Source organism: Aotus nancymaae, unplaced genomic scaffold (assembly GCF_030222135.1).
Source record: "Aotus nancymaae isolate 86718 unplaced genomic scaffold, 86718_ANA_hifiasm-v0.15.2.pri h1tg000041l, whole genome shotgun sequence".
NCBI lineage: Eukaryota > Metazoa > Chordata > Mammalia > Primates > Aotidae > Aotus > Aotus nancymaae.
The window spans coordinates 28,880,915-28,896,057 of record NW_026988455.1 but is presented as its reverse complement, the minus strand read 5'-3'; the positions used below and the strand labels follow the sequence as shown (position 1 = coordinate 28,896,057).

The following is a 15,143-nucleotide window of genomic DNA, read 5'->3' as shown; positions in this document are numbered from 1 at the left end:
GCCTAGAAGCTGTTAGGAGCAGGTGTGACCAGACTGTCTCCCCAGCCATAGGAAAAGCTCCCTTAGGCTCCTGTGGTGCCTCCAACCCTAAGAGAGATGGTGTCTTTGTGAGTCTGCCAGGATGAATTAGCTGGAGAGGGAACCCCAAGTCACTGAATGAGCTGTCTTGTGTTTCCGATGGTTTCATATTGACCGATGTTATAGTACATCTGCCCCAAATAGAAACTGTGACTTAAATGCAAATTTTCAAGCCACTTTTTTTGGACAGTAGTTCAGTGTCATTTTTGTCCCAGAACTCTTCATGGTTTAGCCTGGTAAACAAGTGTCATGGTACTGTTTAGTTATTGTTTTCCTACCGGCTGTCATGGATTACTGTGACCTATGAAAGATCTGAGATCTAACATAAAATATATAATGATATTAATTAAATTAATTGGAAGAAAGAAAGTTGTCAGAAAAAAAAAAAAAACACCCCTTTCTTCTCCTGGGAATTGTGTTTACCACTATACCAATGATCAAATTACTTTGGCTATGTCTGTGCCAGTTTTAGTTAATTTTTAACAACCGAAGTTTCCAAAATTTGCAGAACAGGTAAAAGTAACTTAAAGACAACGTCAATTTTGAATTGTTGTTTCTGTGTCATTTTACACACCGTTTCTGTGTGCTACTCTCTTGGTAGCATTTATTTGATGAGATTCATTTTAGAGATCGCTATGCATGGAACCTCTACACATCTCCTATTCATGTAGGAGATTAGTTGGAGCATTAAAGTCTCATGAGCCAGTATTAAATCAGGTGTCATAAAATCTGTCCATGGGCCAGTGCAAGATTGGAGCTTGCTCAGGATGGGATCAATTGGAAAAGGGGTCAAACGACCAGGAGCAGCACAGCTGATGGTTGCCAGGAAAAGATGCTGGTTCAGTTTCATGGACCTTCTGTTTTCTTAGGACAATATGAACATTCAAAAATTTTTTAATGTGAAAATTTCTAATTTTAAATGTTTGCGACTAATAAAAATTTTCTAAGAAATAAAGCACCCTTGCTGACCAGCTCCAGACCACATGCTTTTGACTGTGACCTCTTTTGGTTAACCATCAATTGCTAAGATTTACCCATCATGCTACTTGTAGGCTGAGATCCAGTTTTAAACTTGCATGCAAGGATATGCTAATAAGTCGAATTAAACTTATGGTTTCCTTATAGAGACCTATATATTTTATGTTTTATGCAGAAAGAAAATCTTAAGTTTTTTTTTTTTTTTTTTTTTTCTCATGATTTTCTCATCATAAACTGTGGTGGTCCCTGCTGGAAATCACCATATTGGTAGAAACAGTTAAGAAAAATGTTACATAGACACTCAGAGAGAAATACAGAGTGTAATTTTTTTCTTTATAATATTTTGAAGATTTTTTTCTTATAATTTATGTACTGACAAGAACTGAGATATTATCAATTCAAATTTCCTTCTGCACTAGAGGCTGGGTGACATTAAGCTCACCAGCTAGTTAGTAACCAAGCCAGGCCTTGAACTGGGTCTGTTCATTTTAAATAATGATTAATGTGAATTGAAATTCTCATATGCATACTGGTTTTCTAATTTTCCCAACAACCCTAGGAGGCAGTTACTATTGTTACTGCATTTCGCAGACAAGGAAACTGAGGCATAGGGACTTGCCTCAGGTCATATAGTCAGTAAGAGGTGAAGCTACTGCCTTCATCCTACACTATCAGTTATTTTCCAGGCACTCAAATTCTTAAATTCCCAGAATATTTGGGTTGTTCTAATAAGTAGCAGTTTTCAGAGGATGGCATTGTGTAAGACTCTGAAGATTTCTCGATTATCTCCTATTGTTGCTCTATGTAGATGTAATACAGGACATCATCCTAAAAGGTGTCCTTGTTCTTTTCCACTGACTGTTGTGTTTGGGCCATTATTATTTGTAAAGGTCCATTGCGCAGAAACTCTAGAACTTATTTATCATTGAAGGTGCTGGATTTACAAGTCCCCAGTCCTAGAGTGTGGTACAGCGGCTATGGGCTCAGGCTTCAGAGGCAGGTACATCTGGGTTCAAATCCTGTTTTGGCAGCTATGTGACTTAGGAGAAGTGACCTGGCATGGCGAAGCCCCAGTTTCCTCTTCTGAAAAATGGGAACAATCATGGAACTCTCCTGGTACTATTGTTTTCTTAGGAGACAGTCTCTGGGTAGCCTGCCTAACAACAGTTAGCACTCCACAGAGAGGGAGTTACTGGTGCTACTTCAAAGATCATGGTCAAAAAGAAGCTGAAAACTGAAAATGCCACTGCTGAACAGCATGCAGTAGTAGGCTCTTCACATTTAGATTTTGGGCTTGCTCATTTAGCATTCTTTTCATTCATGTCCTCACGGTTGGGGGGCATACTCTCTCAAGAATAGAGCCACAGCTGAGAGTTCAATCTTGCACATCACCTGCACCTGCTCATGGACTGACTTTCAAAACTCTTTCTCAGCATTTTTGCTGAGAAATTGAAACTGCTTAGGTGTTGAAGGGACCAAGAGAAGTTTTTTGTTTGTTTGTTTGCTTTAAAGAAAAGGATTATTCTGTTACCTATGAAAGAAACCTTAGAGCAGAAAGAATCCTATCAGAGTTGAAATGCCACGACTGTAAGCCTGGACACTTGAGTTCTATCTTCTTCATCAAATCTAACCTATCAATCAATCATCTCCCTATCATCTGTCTATCTAGAGATGATAGATAGATAGATAGATAGACAGATAGATTTGATCTGATAAAAATCTATCTATCTATGTGTCTATACATGATCTATCTATAGGAAGGGAGGCTGAGGTAGTGGGAAGCAATTCCATTGTGAAGAGTCACCATCTGAAATATTCACAGCTGCTTCCATTTCATTTTGTGTGTTGCCAAAGTACAGTTCAGGTAACAGAGTCTAAAGGGGAATATTTCTTTTGAGTAATACCACTGTTAAGCTAATATACATAAAGAAAAGATGCACTAGATACTACTCCTTGTTGCTTGAAGAGATTACCTAGAGGAATTATTTGATAACTTGTTAAAGCAAATGTAAAATCTTTTAAAGTGTGATGAGGACCCTTTTCAGGAACCTGTAATTCAAAAATGTTTCTGTGAATTTTCTCTAAAATTACTTCTTTTCTCTTATTTTCCAAAAAGCCAGCTATAAGCTTTTCATTAAGCCAAAGAAGAAGAAATTCTTTACCCTCAGGAAAATGTCTTAGTAAAGGTCCTAAATGTCAAATTGAGACTGGAGAAGATTTGGTGACAACACAAAACAGGATGACAAATAGCATGTACTTTGTTTATGTTCTAATTCTTTTTTTTTCATTTTTGTTTTTGAGACAGTCTAGCTCTGTCACCCAGGCTGGAGTGCAGTGGTGCAATCTCAGTTCATTGCAACCTCCAACTCCTGGGTTCAGGTGATTCTCCTGCCTCAGCCTCCTGAGTAGCTGGGATTACAGGTGTGTAGCACCATGCCTGGCTAATGTTTGTATTTTTAGTAGAGATGGGGTTTCACCATGTTCGTCAGGATGGTCTTGAACTCCTGACCTCGTGATCTGCCCTCCTCAGCCTCCCAAAGCGCTGGGATTACAGGCATGTGTGTTTTTTCTAATTCGTATCTGTCCACTTTCTGATCATTCTTCAAAGCTTGAGCTCAATGCCCTTTCACCTTTTAAGCCTTTACTGAAATGCCCAATTATTTAAATATATAAGTAAACATATATTTGTAATTCTATTTTGTAGTTCCTTCCACTGCGCCTTCACAGGGCAGGTGCATGCACTTCTACGTAGAACTTTTTCTTTCTGGCTCATCATATCCTGTGGCAATGTCCACTGTCTCCCCTTAGAGCGTCATCTCCTTGAAGATCCAGAATCACTGGACCTGAAGAGTCTTGGAGGCCATTTCTAGTCTTACATTCCTGACACATAGGGGTTCTGTGGCAAACGAATGTTTACCTGCTGAGGGCAATTATTATTATTATTATTTTAGACAAGATCTTGCTCTCTCACCCAGGCTGGAGTACAGCGGCGCTATCATGGCTCACTGTAGCCTTGACCTCATGGGCTCAAGTGATCCTCCCACCTCAGTCCTGCAAGCAACTGGGACCACAGGCACCTTCCACCATGCTCAGCTAATTTTTAAATTTTGTGTGGATTGGGTCTTACTATGTTGCCCAAGCTGATCTCGAACTCCTGGGCTCAAGCAATCCTCCTGCCTCAGCCTCTCAAAGTGCTAGGATGACAGATGTGAGCCACTGTGGCCAACTGTTTTTTATCATTTAAGAATAAGTAAATAAGTAGTTGGTTTGAATATGTTGTATTCTTGTAATCTGAATTAGCTTTTAGATTGGGCAAATTTTGGGTTCAAAATCAGCTTTCCACCCCACTCTGTTATTGTCTTTCCTTTCTTTTCTTGTTTTCTGCATGAGAAGTGAAGCTATGTCCTATGATGGTAATAAACTCCAGGTGGAGGCTCAGTGTACCTTTTTGAGTGCCCTAAGTCAGCAGACATTCCTTGAGCATCAGCTCTGTGTTAAGAAACAGAGATCAGTGAGATGAGTGAGACCCTTATATTTGAGGAGCTAGCAATTCAGTTATGGAGTCAGATAGATTAATAGAAGAATAAAATTGAGGGTACAAAGAGTACCTCCCATTGCTCTAATTCTTAATTGCAAACTTACAAGTGCAATGAATGCTAAAAATGCTTGCCAACTGATGGAATACAAATATTCTGATTGGAAAAAGCATTTTTGGTGTTGCCTACCAATCACTCAAGCAGTCTTGGAGAGCCCTGGGATAGATTTAGATGTGTACATTGAGAAGACCCTAGCATATGAGATCCAATCTTTAGGGCGGTAGTTAATGGCCTTGAGATGTATGTGCAAAAAACAACAGCAAAAACAGCCCTCATAATATGAGGTCCTAGCAAGAGTCCTGTATATGGACTTGCTAAGGGAGGAAGGCATATTCTGGGCAGAACAGGATGGTTGAAGGCCACCAGTGATTCCTGGCAGATTATTAATAAAGGGTGAGGGCCAGGGACCCTGGAAAGCTGAGGAAGTGAGAGAAATTCCTAAGGAGTACCAAATTTAACAACAACGACAAAAATCCGAATCCACTACGTCTCTTGGTCACTATTTAAGGGCCACTGACTTGCCTAACAGAGCATGAAGGCGACATCTGCAGGCTTGGGGGTGGAGGGAAGCTCAATTTTCTGAGAAGCCCAAAACTCCATGGACCTCATGCGAGATTCCTGTAAGGCAAGTGCGGGGACATGGGCTCTGGGTGTGGAGGGGCTGTGCCTGGAAGCCCCTGGGCCTAAGCTTTCTAGAGCAATGGGCCTAGGTTGGAGGAGTTTGAGGTTGACATGGAGAGAAAGCTTCTGGTTGGGGTATGTGCCACAATTCTGGGCCTTCCCACTGCTCCCTTGGGGAAATGGCACCCTTTTTGGAGATGTGTTTTATTAAGTAGAGCTTAACTCAGTGAAGAGCCCACAGTGTCACTGCACTTTAACAGGGGCAGTGGAGAGTGATTTTCTGGGGGAGAGCCTGCAGCTTGCCTGTCGGTGGCCCTGACCTGGCTCTTCCTCTCTCCTTCCTAACCCTGTGCCTTTGAGATCAGTCACCCTGAGGCAGAGAGCAGGAGAGGCCCTGGGCTATGGAGATCCTCTTGGAGGCAGGTGGAAGTCACCAGGAGAGGGCAGCGCAGCATGCACCTTGGTCTTCTGTTTCTGCCTAGAGGCTGTGGGGCAGGGAAAGAAAGCTGTTAGCTGTTTGCTGTTTGGGTGGTCCAGGGAACCAAGAACTTGAGCTCAGGTGTGTTTGTCCACTGAGTCTCTGAGAAGCCCTGGGGTCTGGTTTTCCTGCAGTTACTTCTTTTGTATGGTTGTTGCCGTCTCTGTCTCTCTTTCCCTCTCTCCCTCCCATCCTTTCTTGCTCTTTCGCTTTCTTTTCTTCATAAATTTTAAAAAGTAAAAAAAGTATAATAATATAATAACTTTATATAATTACATTCAGGAATTATAGTTTCATATTTTTATCTTTTTGTTACAAGTCATTTCTCATATAATAAAATAGTTTAGCAGTTTAATAACATAAATGGTATAAAGAGTTTAAGTGTGTGTGTGTGTATGTGTGTGTGTGTGTTTAACCCCAGACCCAATCTCCTTTCCCAAGGCAACCAACCTTAGAATCATCTTTCTATACTTTGCATATATACTTGACTGTGAATACTATGTGTTATTACTTTTTGTGTATTTTTAAAAGTTCGCATAGATTGTTTTATATTACATGTGCGTATCAGTATACAGTTTTGCTTATCTTCTTTCTCATTTAGTATGGCAGTGTCTTTCTGCTCAAATATGTAGATCTGATTTAATCTAATATATATATATATATTTAACACGCCTTATTTTAAACAATTTCTATTTCTTTATAGATGGACACTTGGGTTGTTCCAGCTTTTGACTCTATGACAACAAATATTGTAATATCCTACTGATCATATTACAATGACTATTCTTGAATCCGTGTATAAGAATTTCTCTTGGGTGAATACCTGGAATGGAATTGCTGGGCCACAAAGGGTGTTCATTTATAATTTTCCAAGATACAGGCCAAGTGCTTTTCAAAGTAGTTATAACAATTTACACTTCCTACAAAAATGTCAGAGAAATGTCCTCACATCCATGGAAACGTTTTACATTGTCAGACTTTAAACATTTTGTCAATCTAGTGAGAGAGGAATAGTATGTCATTGTTATTTTAATTTGCATTTCACATTTCTTAGGAGATGAGCAACTTTTCGTGTTTCTTGATCACTGAAATTTCCCCTCTGTGAATTCCCTGCTCTATTCACCTTACTGGCTTCTTTTTTAACCCCCTGATTTGATTCTTCGCTTAGCGGTGGCTAAGGAGAGTTTCTTAGGGGATAGATTTCCTAAGCAGTTTGTAGCTAGCATCTATATTGTGGACATGACTACACGTAGTAGCTTCTGAGGGGAATTCTTGGGATCTACTACTGGAGGAGCCCTTGCTGAACTTTTAATCCAGCTCTTCTGTTGGTCTTTCTGTCTTGACAAGAAAAAAAATTTATTTATTTTTCCAGGGCATTCTTACCCCCACAGTAGAAGAGTATTCTCTAGTGACTGTTTTTCATCACTTCTTTTCATGGTGCTTTTGATGGTTTTAGCAAAATCTCCTGTCTGGTCTTAGATTTCAGAATAATGGTGCTTTGCTTAATTGGCTCATTTTCATCTCATGAATACTGTGAGCTTACCATTGACCAAATTTATCCTTGTCTCCTTCTTTCTTGGGCACTGGTGACTAGAAAGCATAGAATTAAGCTTATGTGTGTGCATTTTTTTCCCTAACAAGTGTATGCACTTCTAAACTGAATTCCTGGCTCTGTTGATATCTCTTTATTTTTTATTTATTTTTATTTTTAAATTAAATTATCTTTTTTCATTTTTTTGTAGCCCACATTGTTTTGTGCAATCCATTGGCATCTCTACCCTTGCCTTTCTCTCCTCCATGCCTTCCATTTTTATTTGTTGGCTCATTGTATTCTGTTGAATAAAACTGGGGAGTTTATGAATTAAATGTTTGATGAAAAATGAAAATAAAGGCCATAAGTAACAAAAAGTTAAAGATGAGCGCTTTGTGCAGATCACAATGGAATCCCCGCTGAGTTCTGGGTTCTTCTTGTGAGCATGGAGGATACTAGGATGATCCAGGCAAAGAGTGAGGAAGAACTCTTAGTGACTTCAGGGCAGTGACAGACCCCATGCTCACACAGCTAGAAGGAGCAGACAGACTTGTCTGGAGGTCTGGAGTGTGACTCCAAAGGAAAACTTGCCCACATTATCAATCCTTTTTTCTGTCAGTTGCATGAAAAAAAGTATTAACACTCAGGGCTCTTTGGAATGCAGTTCTTATTGTGAGATCATTTAGAAGAGTGAGGTCACTGTGGTCTCTATTGAAAATGTTGGTGAAAAATCTTGCAAAAATGTATTTAAAGTATAATAACTCTGAAACATTTGATGCTAAAAATTGAGCATTCCTTTCAAGTCTTAAAATGTTTCCTTCTTCTGTGTGTGGTGGGAGGAGGGAAGGGAATGAAGGCTTCCTGCACATCTATTAAGTGTGCCAGGCCCTGGGTATCAGGGACAGCAAAGATTTTTTTGAGAAGTCGCCCTTCTATCTTGGAGGCTGCTTTTTTATGTAATGAGATAATGTTTGTGTGGATGCTTTTAAAATTATTTCTCTTTGGTTTAATTTTGTCTTCTCAGAGAGTCTACTTATTTTTATTTTTAAAATTTATTTTCTAAAAAGAGGTGCCCAAACCCTTGCTATACATCTTGTCTTCATTTTCTTTCACACAATGGGGGAACTATAGATGCTGTATGTTCCTCTCCATCATTTAATATTTTTTTCATTTTAACTCACGTTGTTAGCAGCAGGGCTACATATTTGTTTTCAGTGTCTTAATTGGAATATGTTATATATCTTAAATTTTTTCCAAAAAGAAAAGGGAGAATTCATCCTGGCATAATTTCTTGTAGTGCCTTTGTAACTCCAAGTGTGGTTCATCTGTTTCTCCATCTGTCCGTCTATCCATCTATCCATCCTTTGAGTACCTACCTTGTACTGGGTACTGAGCTAGGTGCTGTGATGCATAGTAAGAGTTATAAACAGATCTATCTCAAAGACATTGTTATCTAAGAAAACTGAATAGATAAGTACTTAACTATAGTACAAGGTAGAGTATAGGAAATTCCATGATAGTGGTTTTAATAGCTATTTGCTTGTATCACTAGGGACTTTATTGATAGCAAATGACAGAAATTAAGATCAACTTAGGTTAGTGACATCTAGCCTTAGAGACAGTTGTATCTAAAGGCTCAAGTGGTATTTTTAGAGTTCTGTCTCTTTAGCTCTGTTTCTTTCTGTGGACTGACTTTATTCTTGGACAGTCTATTTCCTTTAGCAGAAAATTTCGCCATGGAAGCCCCAGGCCTGTGCTGTCCTTCAGCTATTATCCAAGAGAAAGACAGAGACTCTCTCTCCCAGCATTCATTTATTGAATCTCGGGGAAGACTCCTTTTGGTGTAATTAAGGTCATGTGCACATCACTAAGCCCACCAATGTGGCCAAAGGGATGGAGTTTTCTCTCTGTTCACCTCTATATTAGAGGGCTTAGAGGGTGGAGGAGGGAGGAGGGTTCCCACGAAGAATGCACTAAGACCATATGGGGTTTGTAAAATATGGTTCATCAAAGGAAAGATTGATATTGTTACTGACAAAGGCATAAGGAGGAGATGCTGGGCCAGGAAAAGAGAGAGAAAGGAGGAAAGGGAAGGGGGAATGCACTTTAGTATTTTTAGGAGGTAGAGGAGGGAGTGACTGTCTCTCTCGAAATGTGAGGAAATGTGACTTTTCTTGTGCAATGATTACAGCAGCATCTCTGTGGCTCTCACTGTAAGAGTGGAAACACCTTTGAGAGGAGTAGATACATTTCCATGGTATTTTCACCTTTGTACACTGGTGATACCCTGAAAGGAAAGGAAAAGTGAAATTATTGGATGAAAGAGTAGTAAGACATGAGGAGAAATGAAACCCAGTGAATAGGTTACTGATCATGAAACCTGGTCAGTCTTGGTTTCTTCTCAGTCATGCTCAATTTTGCTCTCCTTGCCGTATTTTTAAAAATGGCAAGGCTCAGATGAGTGTGGAGGGACACCTTGGACACCTGTGTGAGGTGGATGGGAGTTCTTCTTGGTCCTCCCTATATTCTGAGTCACTGCGATTCACTCTCTGCTTTGTTGCAGTTTCATCGCAAATCAGAAAAGGTTAGAAATCATCAATGAAGATGACATTGAAGCTTACGTGGGACTGAGAAATCTGTGAGTACTCAGGACCAGCACACGTTATCCCAGAGATTTTTCCTCTTTTCTACTCTGACCAGGCAGGCATTCACTGGTTAGTTCTAATGTGCATGAAATGATGTGTTTTCACAGGACAATTGTGGACTCTGGATTAAAATTTGTGGCTCATAAAGCATTTCTGAAAAACAGCAACCTGCAGCACATGTAAGTAGAGATTGATTCTTTTGCTTCCCAGGACCCAATTTGTTCAATATTTCCCCGCTCTGTTTATTTTCCTTCTTTTCCAACTGGAAACCTCCCTTTTTAAAGTTAGTATAGCTGTGATAATAGCTTAGAAACATTAGCTCTGATTTTGTTTGATTTTTGAATAGCTTCAGAGGGGTACTTAGAACAGGCTGTTTATTCCCTTTCATGAATTTCTGGGCCAGTTCCATCTTGGACAGAGCAATAGGGCTAGCAGCAAGGAGTCTATGTGAAAACTGTGTCCTTGCACAGAGTTCTTGGTTTTCTTCCTTGGAATCATGACATGCTCCCTGGAAGACATCAAACTAATGGAATTGAAAGAAGCTGACTTGGCCTTGGCCTTTGTAGGGAAATAAAAATTACTGGTGCTTTCCCCCCCTAAATAGGATTCTTTTTTGAACCTTCATTTTCCCAAAGTCATCTGTCATGGATTGATAAAGGTAGAGGAAAATCAATCATGGGACATGCCAAAGGTACAGAAAATTATTAACAATGGGAAATGTTTCCCCAAAGTCTTATTGATTTTGTCCACTGAAGTCAAATGGAAATATGGAAAATGGGAACTGTTAACTTGTTTGTTGCTAAATTCTCTAGATGATGGCATTTAAGTCCATAAGGTGTGGCTTTCCCGAGAGTTGTCTTCATTAAACTAAAGATCACCTAAGTGCAGAATATTTATGCATCACTGAGCTCAGATTTGTACTCCCATACCGAGTTTTTAGTGGAGCTTTTGCCAGAAGGTTGTTGCCTGCATTCATTGATTCTATTTTGCCGTGCCAAATTATCTTTAAAATGATACCTTACATGTCATAGTCTTCCTGTGGGAGCCTCACCTGGATTATTTCACATGATCTTCTTCTGACAATTGGTAGGGAAAATCTTTTTTATTCACATTTCATAGATAAAATAAGAGTGAGGAAGTTCTAGGACTTGCTCAGATTCACAGGTCGTAAGTGGCAGACCTATGTCTCCATGGCCAACTCTTCTCCATGTCCTTACAGTAAGAGTACAGGAAATAAAACTGTATCATCTATATAATTAGAGAATCAGACTTTCTTATAAGGTTTGTCCTCTTTTTTTTTTTTTTGGAGAAGGACAGTTTCTTAACTGATTTCCATGCCAGTTATAAAGGAAACCATTCTCGGCCGGCGCAGTGGCTCACACCTGTAATCCCAGTACTTTGGGAGGCCAAGGCAAGTGGATCATGAGGTCAGGAGTTCGAGACCAGCCTGACCAACATGGAGAAATCCCATCTCTACTAAAAACACAAAATTAGGCAGGCATGGTGGCACATGCCTGTAATCCCAGCTACTTGGGAGGCTGAGGCAGGAGAATCGCTTGAATCCAAGAGGCAGAGGTTGCAGTGGGCCAAGATTGTGCCGTTGCACTCCAGCCTGGGCAACAAGAATAAAAATCCCTCTCAAAAAAAAAAGAAAGAAAGAAAGAAAGAAAGAAACTATTCTCTTATAAGCGGATTGCCTGGACACTCTATTGAAATTTGTTGATATTATGGAAAATAAAAATTTCATAAAGCCAATATCACAGCTTCATATTTTATAGGTGGCATTAATGATGAAGTCACTTTAAAAATAAAGTCTGTAAATTAAGACATAAAACATTCTGAAAAAATGTGATAAAACTCCAGGGAACTTTATTAACACATTTCAATTAAATGCTTTTTGGAATCATCTCTGCAGTCTGCACAAATCTTTGCCTGCACAAATCTGATGGCTGCGTAGGCCTTGATAGCATAAACAAGAGAGAAGTTGGATAGAAGAAAAAGGCGAAATGCTCTAGTGCAGTCACTTAGATGTAATTAATGACCTCAGTGGTTAAGTTCTGGTATTTTCATTGCAGTTGACCTTAGACCCAAATTACTCAACAACTGCATTTTACTGGCTCTTTTATCACATCACTGCTCCTAATGTTGTGATTCAGACAGTGGGCTCTAACTAATTACAGTTTTATTAATAGACTTACTTATTACTTCACTTTACTTTGTATATTTTCCTTGTTGCATGCTATTTCTGTGAATATGAAAGCCACCTTGTATATTTTTTTATGTTGATATATGACAAGATAATTTTAGTGGTATTCTTTGTGCAGTACACAGCTTATAAAGCCAAATATCTATCCCTACAAGAGAAGAATTATTTAAAAATGAGAAGCTAAAGGGACATACATATCTTACACAGTTTTCTTAAGAAGCAATAGTTGAGATGTCGATCATTGAGCAAATTACAAAAACGCTACTGATATTTGTAGCCTTTTGTGTATAGTAAGACAGGGAGAAATAGGCAAGTATCAGGCAATTTGAAGAGGTCATCAGATGGCAGTAAGCTTCCTATATTCACATGACAAAATAGGCTCTTAATCAGCAAAATATGAAATTAAATTAAGTAGTTTGCTTTTGAGAACAGTAGGGAGGAAGGAAGGAATTAAGTCAGGTGTCTGCCTTTCCGGTTCTTAGACCTAACCTCTACTTACATACGATGGAGGACTCTGGGGACCAGCTTGGTTGGTGGTCCCCTGATTTTCCACATGCAAATGCACTCTTATCTCAAATATCAACACAGTGGGGTGCAAGGGAACTGATAACAAAATATGTATTAAAAGCTGTTTCTCTCTATCCCTTGGATATACTGATGATCTTTCTGAGTTTCCCCAACAATATAAAAATGCATGCAAGATCAGTCTATTTCACTAATAGGAAAATTCAAATGGGATCCTCTCTCTTACTTTCACCATATCTCCCCTTACCCTGTCCATATTAGCATCAGGTGGGGACTGCTCAGAGCCCCAGAGACTAGTCACTGAGTTATTTCTTGATGCTTTTAATTCCTGCCCAGCCCCTAAGAGCCCAGGGACTGTGAGAAAGGCTGGTATTTGTGTTTTCCAGGGACTTTGCAGAGGTGCTAATTAGCTCCCTTGCAAAGCTCTATAATCAAACAGTAAGAGGATTGTTGATTTTTTTTCCCCTCCCCTCTTCCTCCTTTTTGGCTTTTGGCCCTAATAATAAGTATGGCTCATAAGACTCATCTTGTTCTTTGGCCCGTAACCCTGCTCTTTGCGGTGCTGCTGGCAGCCCCACAGAGGCAGCAGTTCTGTGGGGCGGCATTTTACCAGCAGAGAGGGAGAACCTTCACCCTAAGCTTCCTCTTTCTTCGCTGTCTCTCTCCACCTTTTTCCTGAGGAGGAAAGCAGGTTTTTGGTTTTTAGTTTCTTTGTTTTAGAAAGATTGGGACTTCTGATGAAGATGAAAACATTTGCGCCTTAGAGACTGTGGTAAAGATAAGTAGACTGACTTTTCAATGCATTGTACACCAATGAAACCCATTCTTTTTTCTTTTCTTTTTTTTTTTTTTTTTTTTTGAGAAGGAGTCTCACTATTGTCGCCCAGGTTGGAGTGCAATGGGGCCATCTTGGCTCACTGCAACCTCTGCCTCCTGAGTTCCAGCAATTCTGCTTCAGCCTCCCAAGTAGCTGAGATTACAGGTTACAACTGCCACTATGCCTGGCTAATTTTTATATTTTTAGTAGAGATGGGGTTTTATCATGTTGACCAGGTTGGTCTTGAACTCCTGACTTCAGGTGATCCACCAGCCTTGGCCTCCCAAAATTCTGGGATTACAGGCGTGAGCCACTGCACCCGGCCGAAACCCATTCTTAATTTATGTTTCAAAAGAAGAGGCTTATGTGGGCACATTTTACAACTTCCTCGTGGATTATTTTTTTCACGTGGGTAGCACTTTCTACTCAGTGTGAAGAGAGAAGATGTATGTGTAGAAAGAAGGAGGGTAACCTTGTGTAGGTAGGGGTTTGGATGAGTGGAGATCTCAGTATAGAATTGAGCTGCGAGTGGACACACACATTCTTGAGTGATGAGACACCAGAGTGGTAGGTTCTTTCTTTGTCAACTGACTAGCCTTAGTTCATGCTTTAGCACCTGGGTTGTAACCCTAGGACTGTGTGACTGATCAGACACACCAGGATAATTCAGTGATGACTTCCTTGGGCTGACAGCAAAGAGCAGCCTCAGGTAAGGGGTCAGGGTCACTGTCACCCTTAGGTCTCATGTTTTATCCAACTCTCAGTCCAACACTTGCTTTCTGGGGCAGGAAACACATGCTGAAAGGCTCATAGGCTTCCTCCGGTTTGTAGAGATCTTGGTTGTTTTTATGAAAGTTGATGTTTATTTTACATTCATTTTATTTATTAAACACGTCTTGAGGCCCAAGCATTGGACACTCTTTAAATAAATTTAAACAGTAAACAAATTTGCAGAGTGAGTCAGCTGCCAGGATTATGGCTCTGAATTTCCCACCCCAAAATCTCATGGCACTAATCATTGGAAACTCCTTTATTGCATCAAATAACATGTTTGGAGCATGTCAGTAAATTATTATTTTTTTAATCACAAATGTATCTTTTCATTGTCTGGTTGGTTCAAATCTGAAGACAGTATGTTACTAGAATATTTCAAAATGAAATCTGACACATTCCTTGTTATGTAATTTTTTTTTGTTCTCATGATGGAGGTATTCAGTTATCTAGGTCATATATAGGCAATCTCAGTAGAGTTTTTTCATCAATAAAATATGTCTTTCCTATAAAAACATATTGGATTCGGTTAATATTCACAGTTTTGTGTGCCACATAATTTCAAAATATCCATGATGCTCTTTAGTTTTAAGGCACCTTTTTTCCCTACTGGGTTTATAGTTTTAAATTTTAATTAATCTTACGTATCCTCCTATTGTTCAAAAGATCAGGATTTCTATGAGGTATATAAATTGGCTGTGAATCAATATATGAAAAATAAGCTTTTGGGTGAAAAAGACATTAAAAAGACACAATATAAAAAATATGGTACCTTTCCCTGCAAATAAAAAAATGTAGACAAGGCTAGAGGAAAAACTCAGCTATTACTCTGAGTCAAAGAGAGAGCTATTTGTAAGTAAGGCATGTATAATGATCAAATAAAATTATATTTTGAAA

At 39.4% G+C, this 15,143-nt stretch overlaps 1 protein-coding gene across 5 annotated transcripts in view; it reads left to right on the top strand.

Annotated features, from left to right (window-relative positions):
- The window catches only part of NTRK2 (neurotrophic receptor tyrosine kinase 2), a 347,366-nt gene that overhangs the window by 21,387 nt on the left and 310,836 nt on the right, over positions 1-15,143 (top strand). For all 5 annotated transcript variants that reach the window (XM_021676039.2, XM_021676037.2, XM_021676041.2 and 2 more), the window contains exons 2-3: positions 9,846-9,920; positions 10,035-10,106. In XM_021676039.2, the coding sequence (XP_021531714.2) occupies positions 9,846-9,920; positions 10,035-10,106 (147 nt within the window). The remainder of the gene's footprint in view (positions 1-9,845; positions 9,921-10,034; positions 10,107-15,143) is intronic.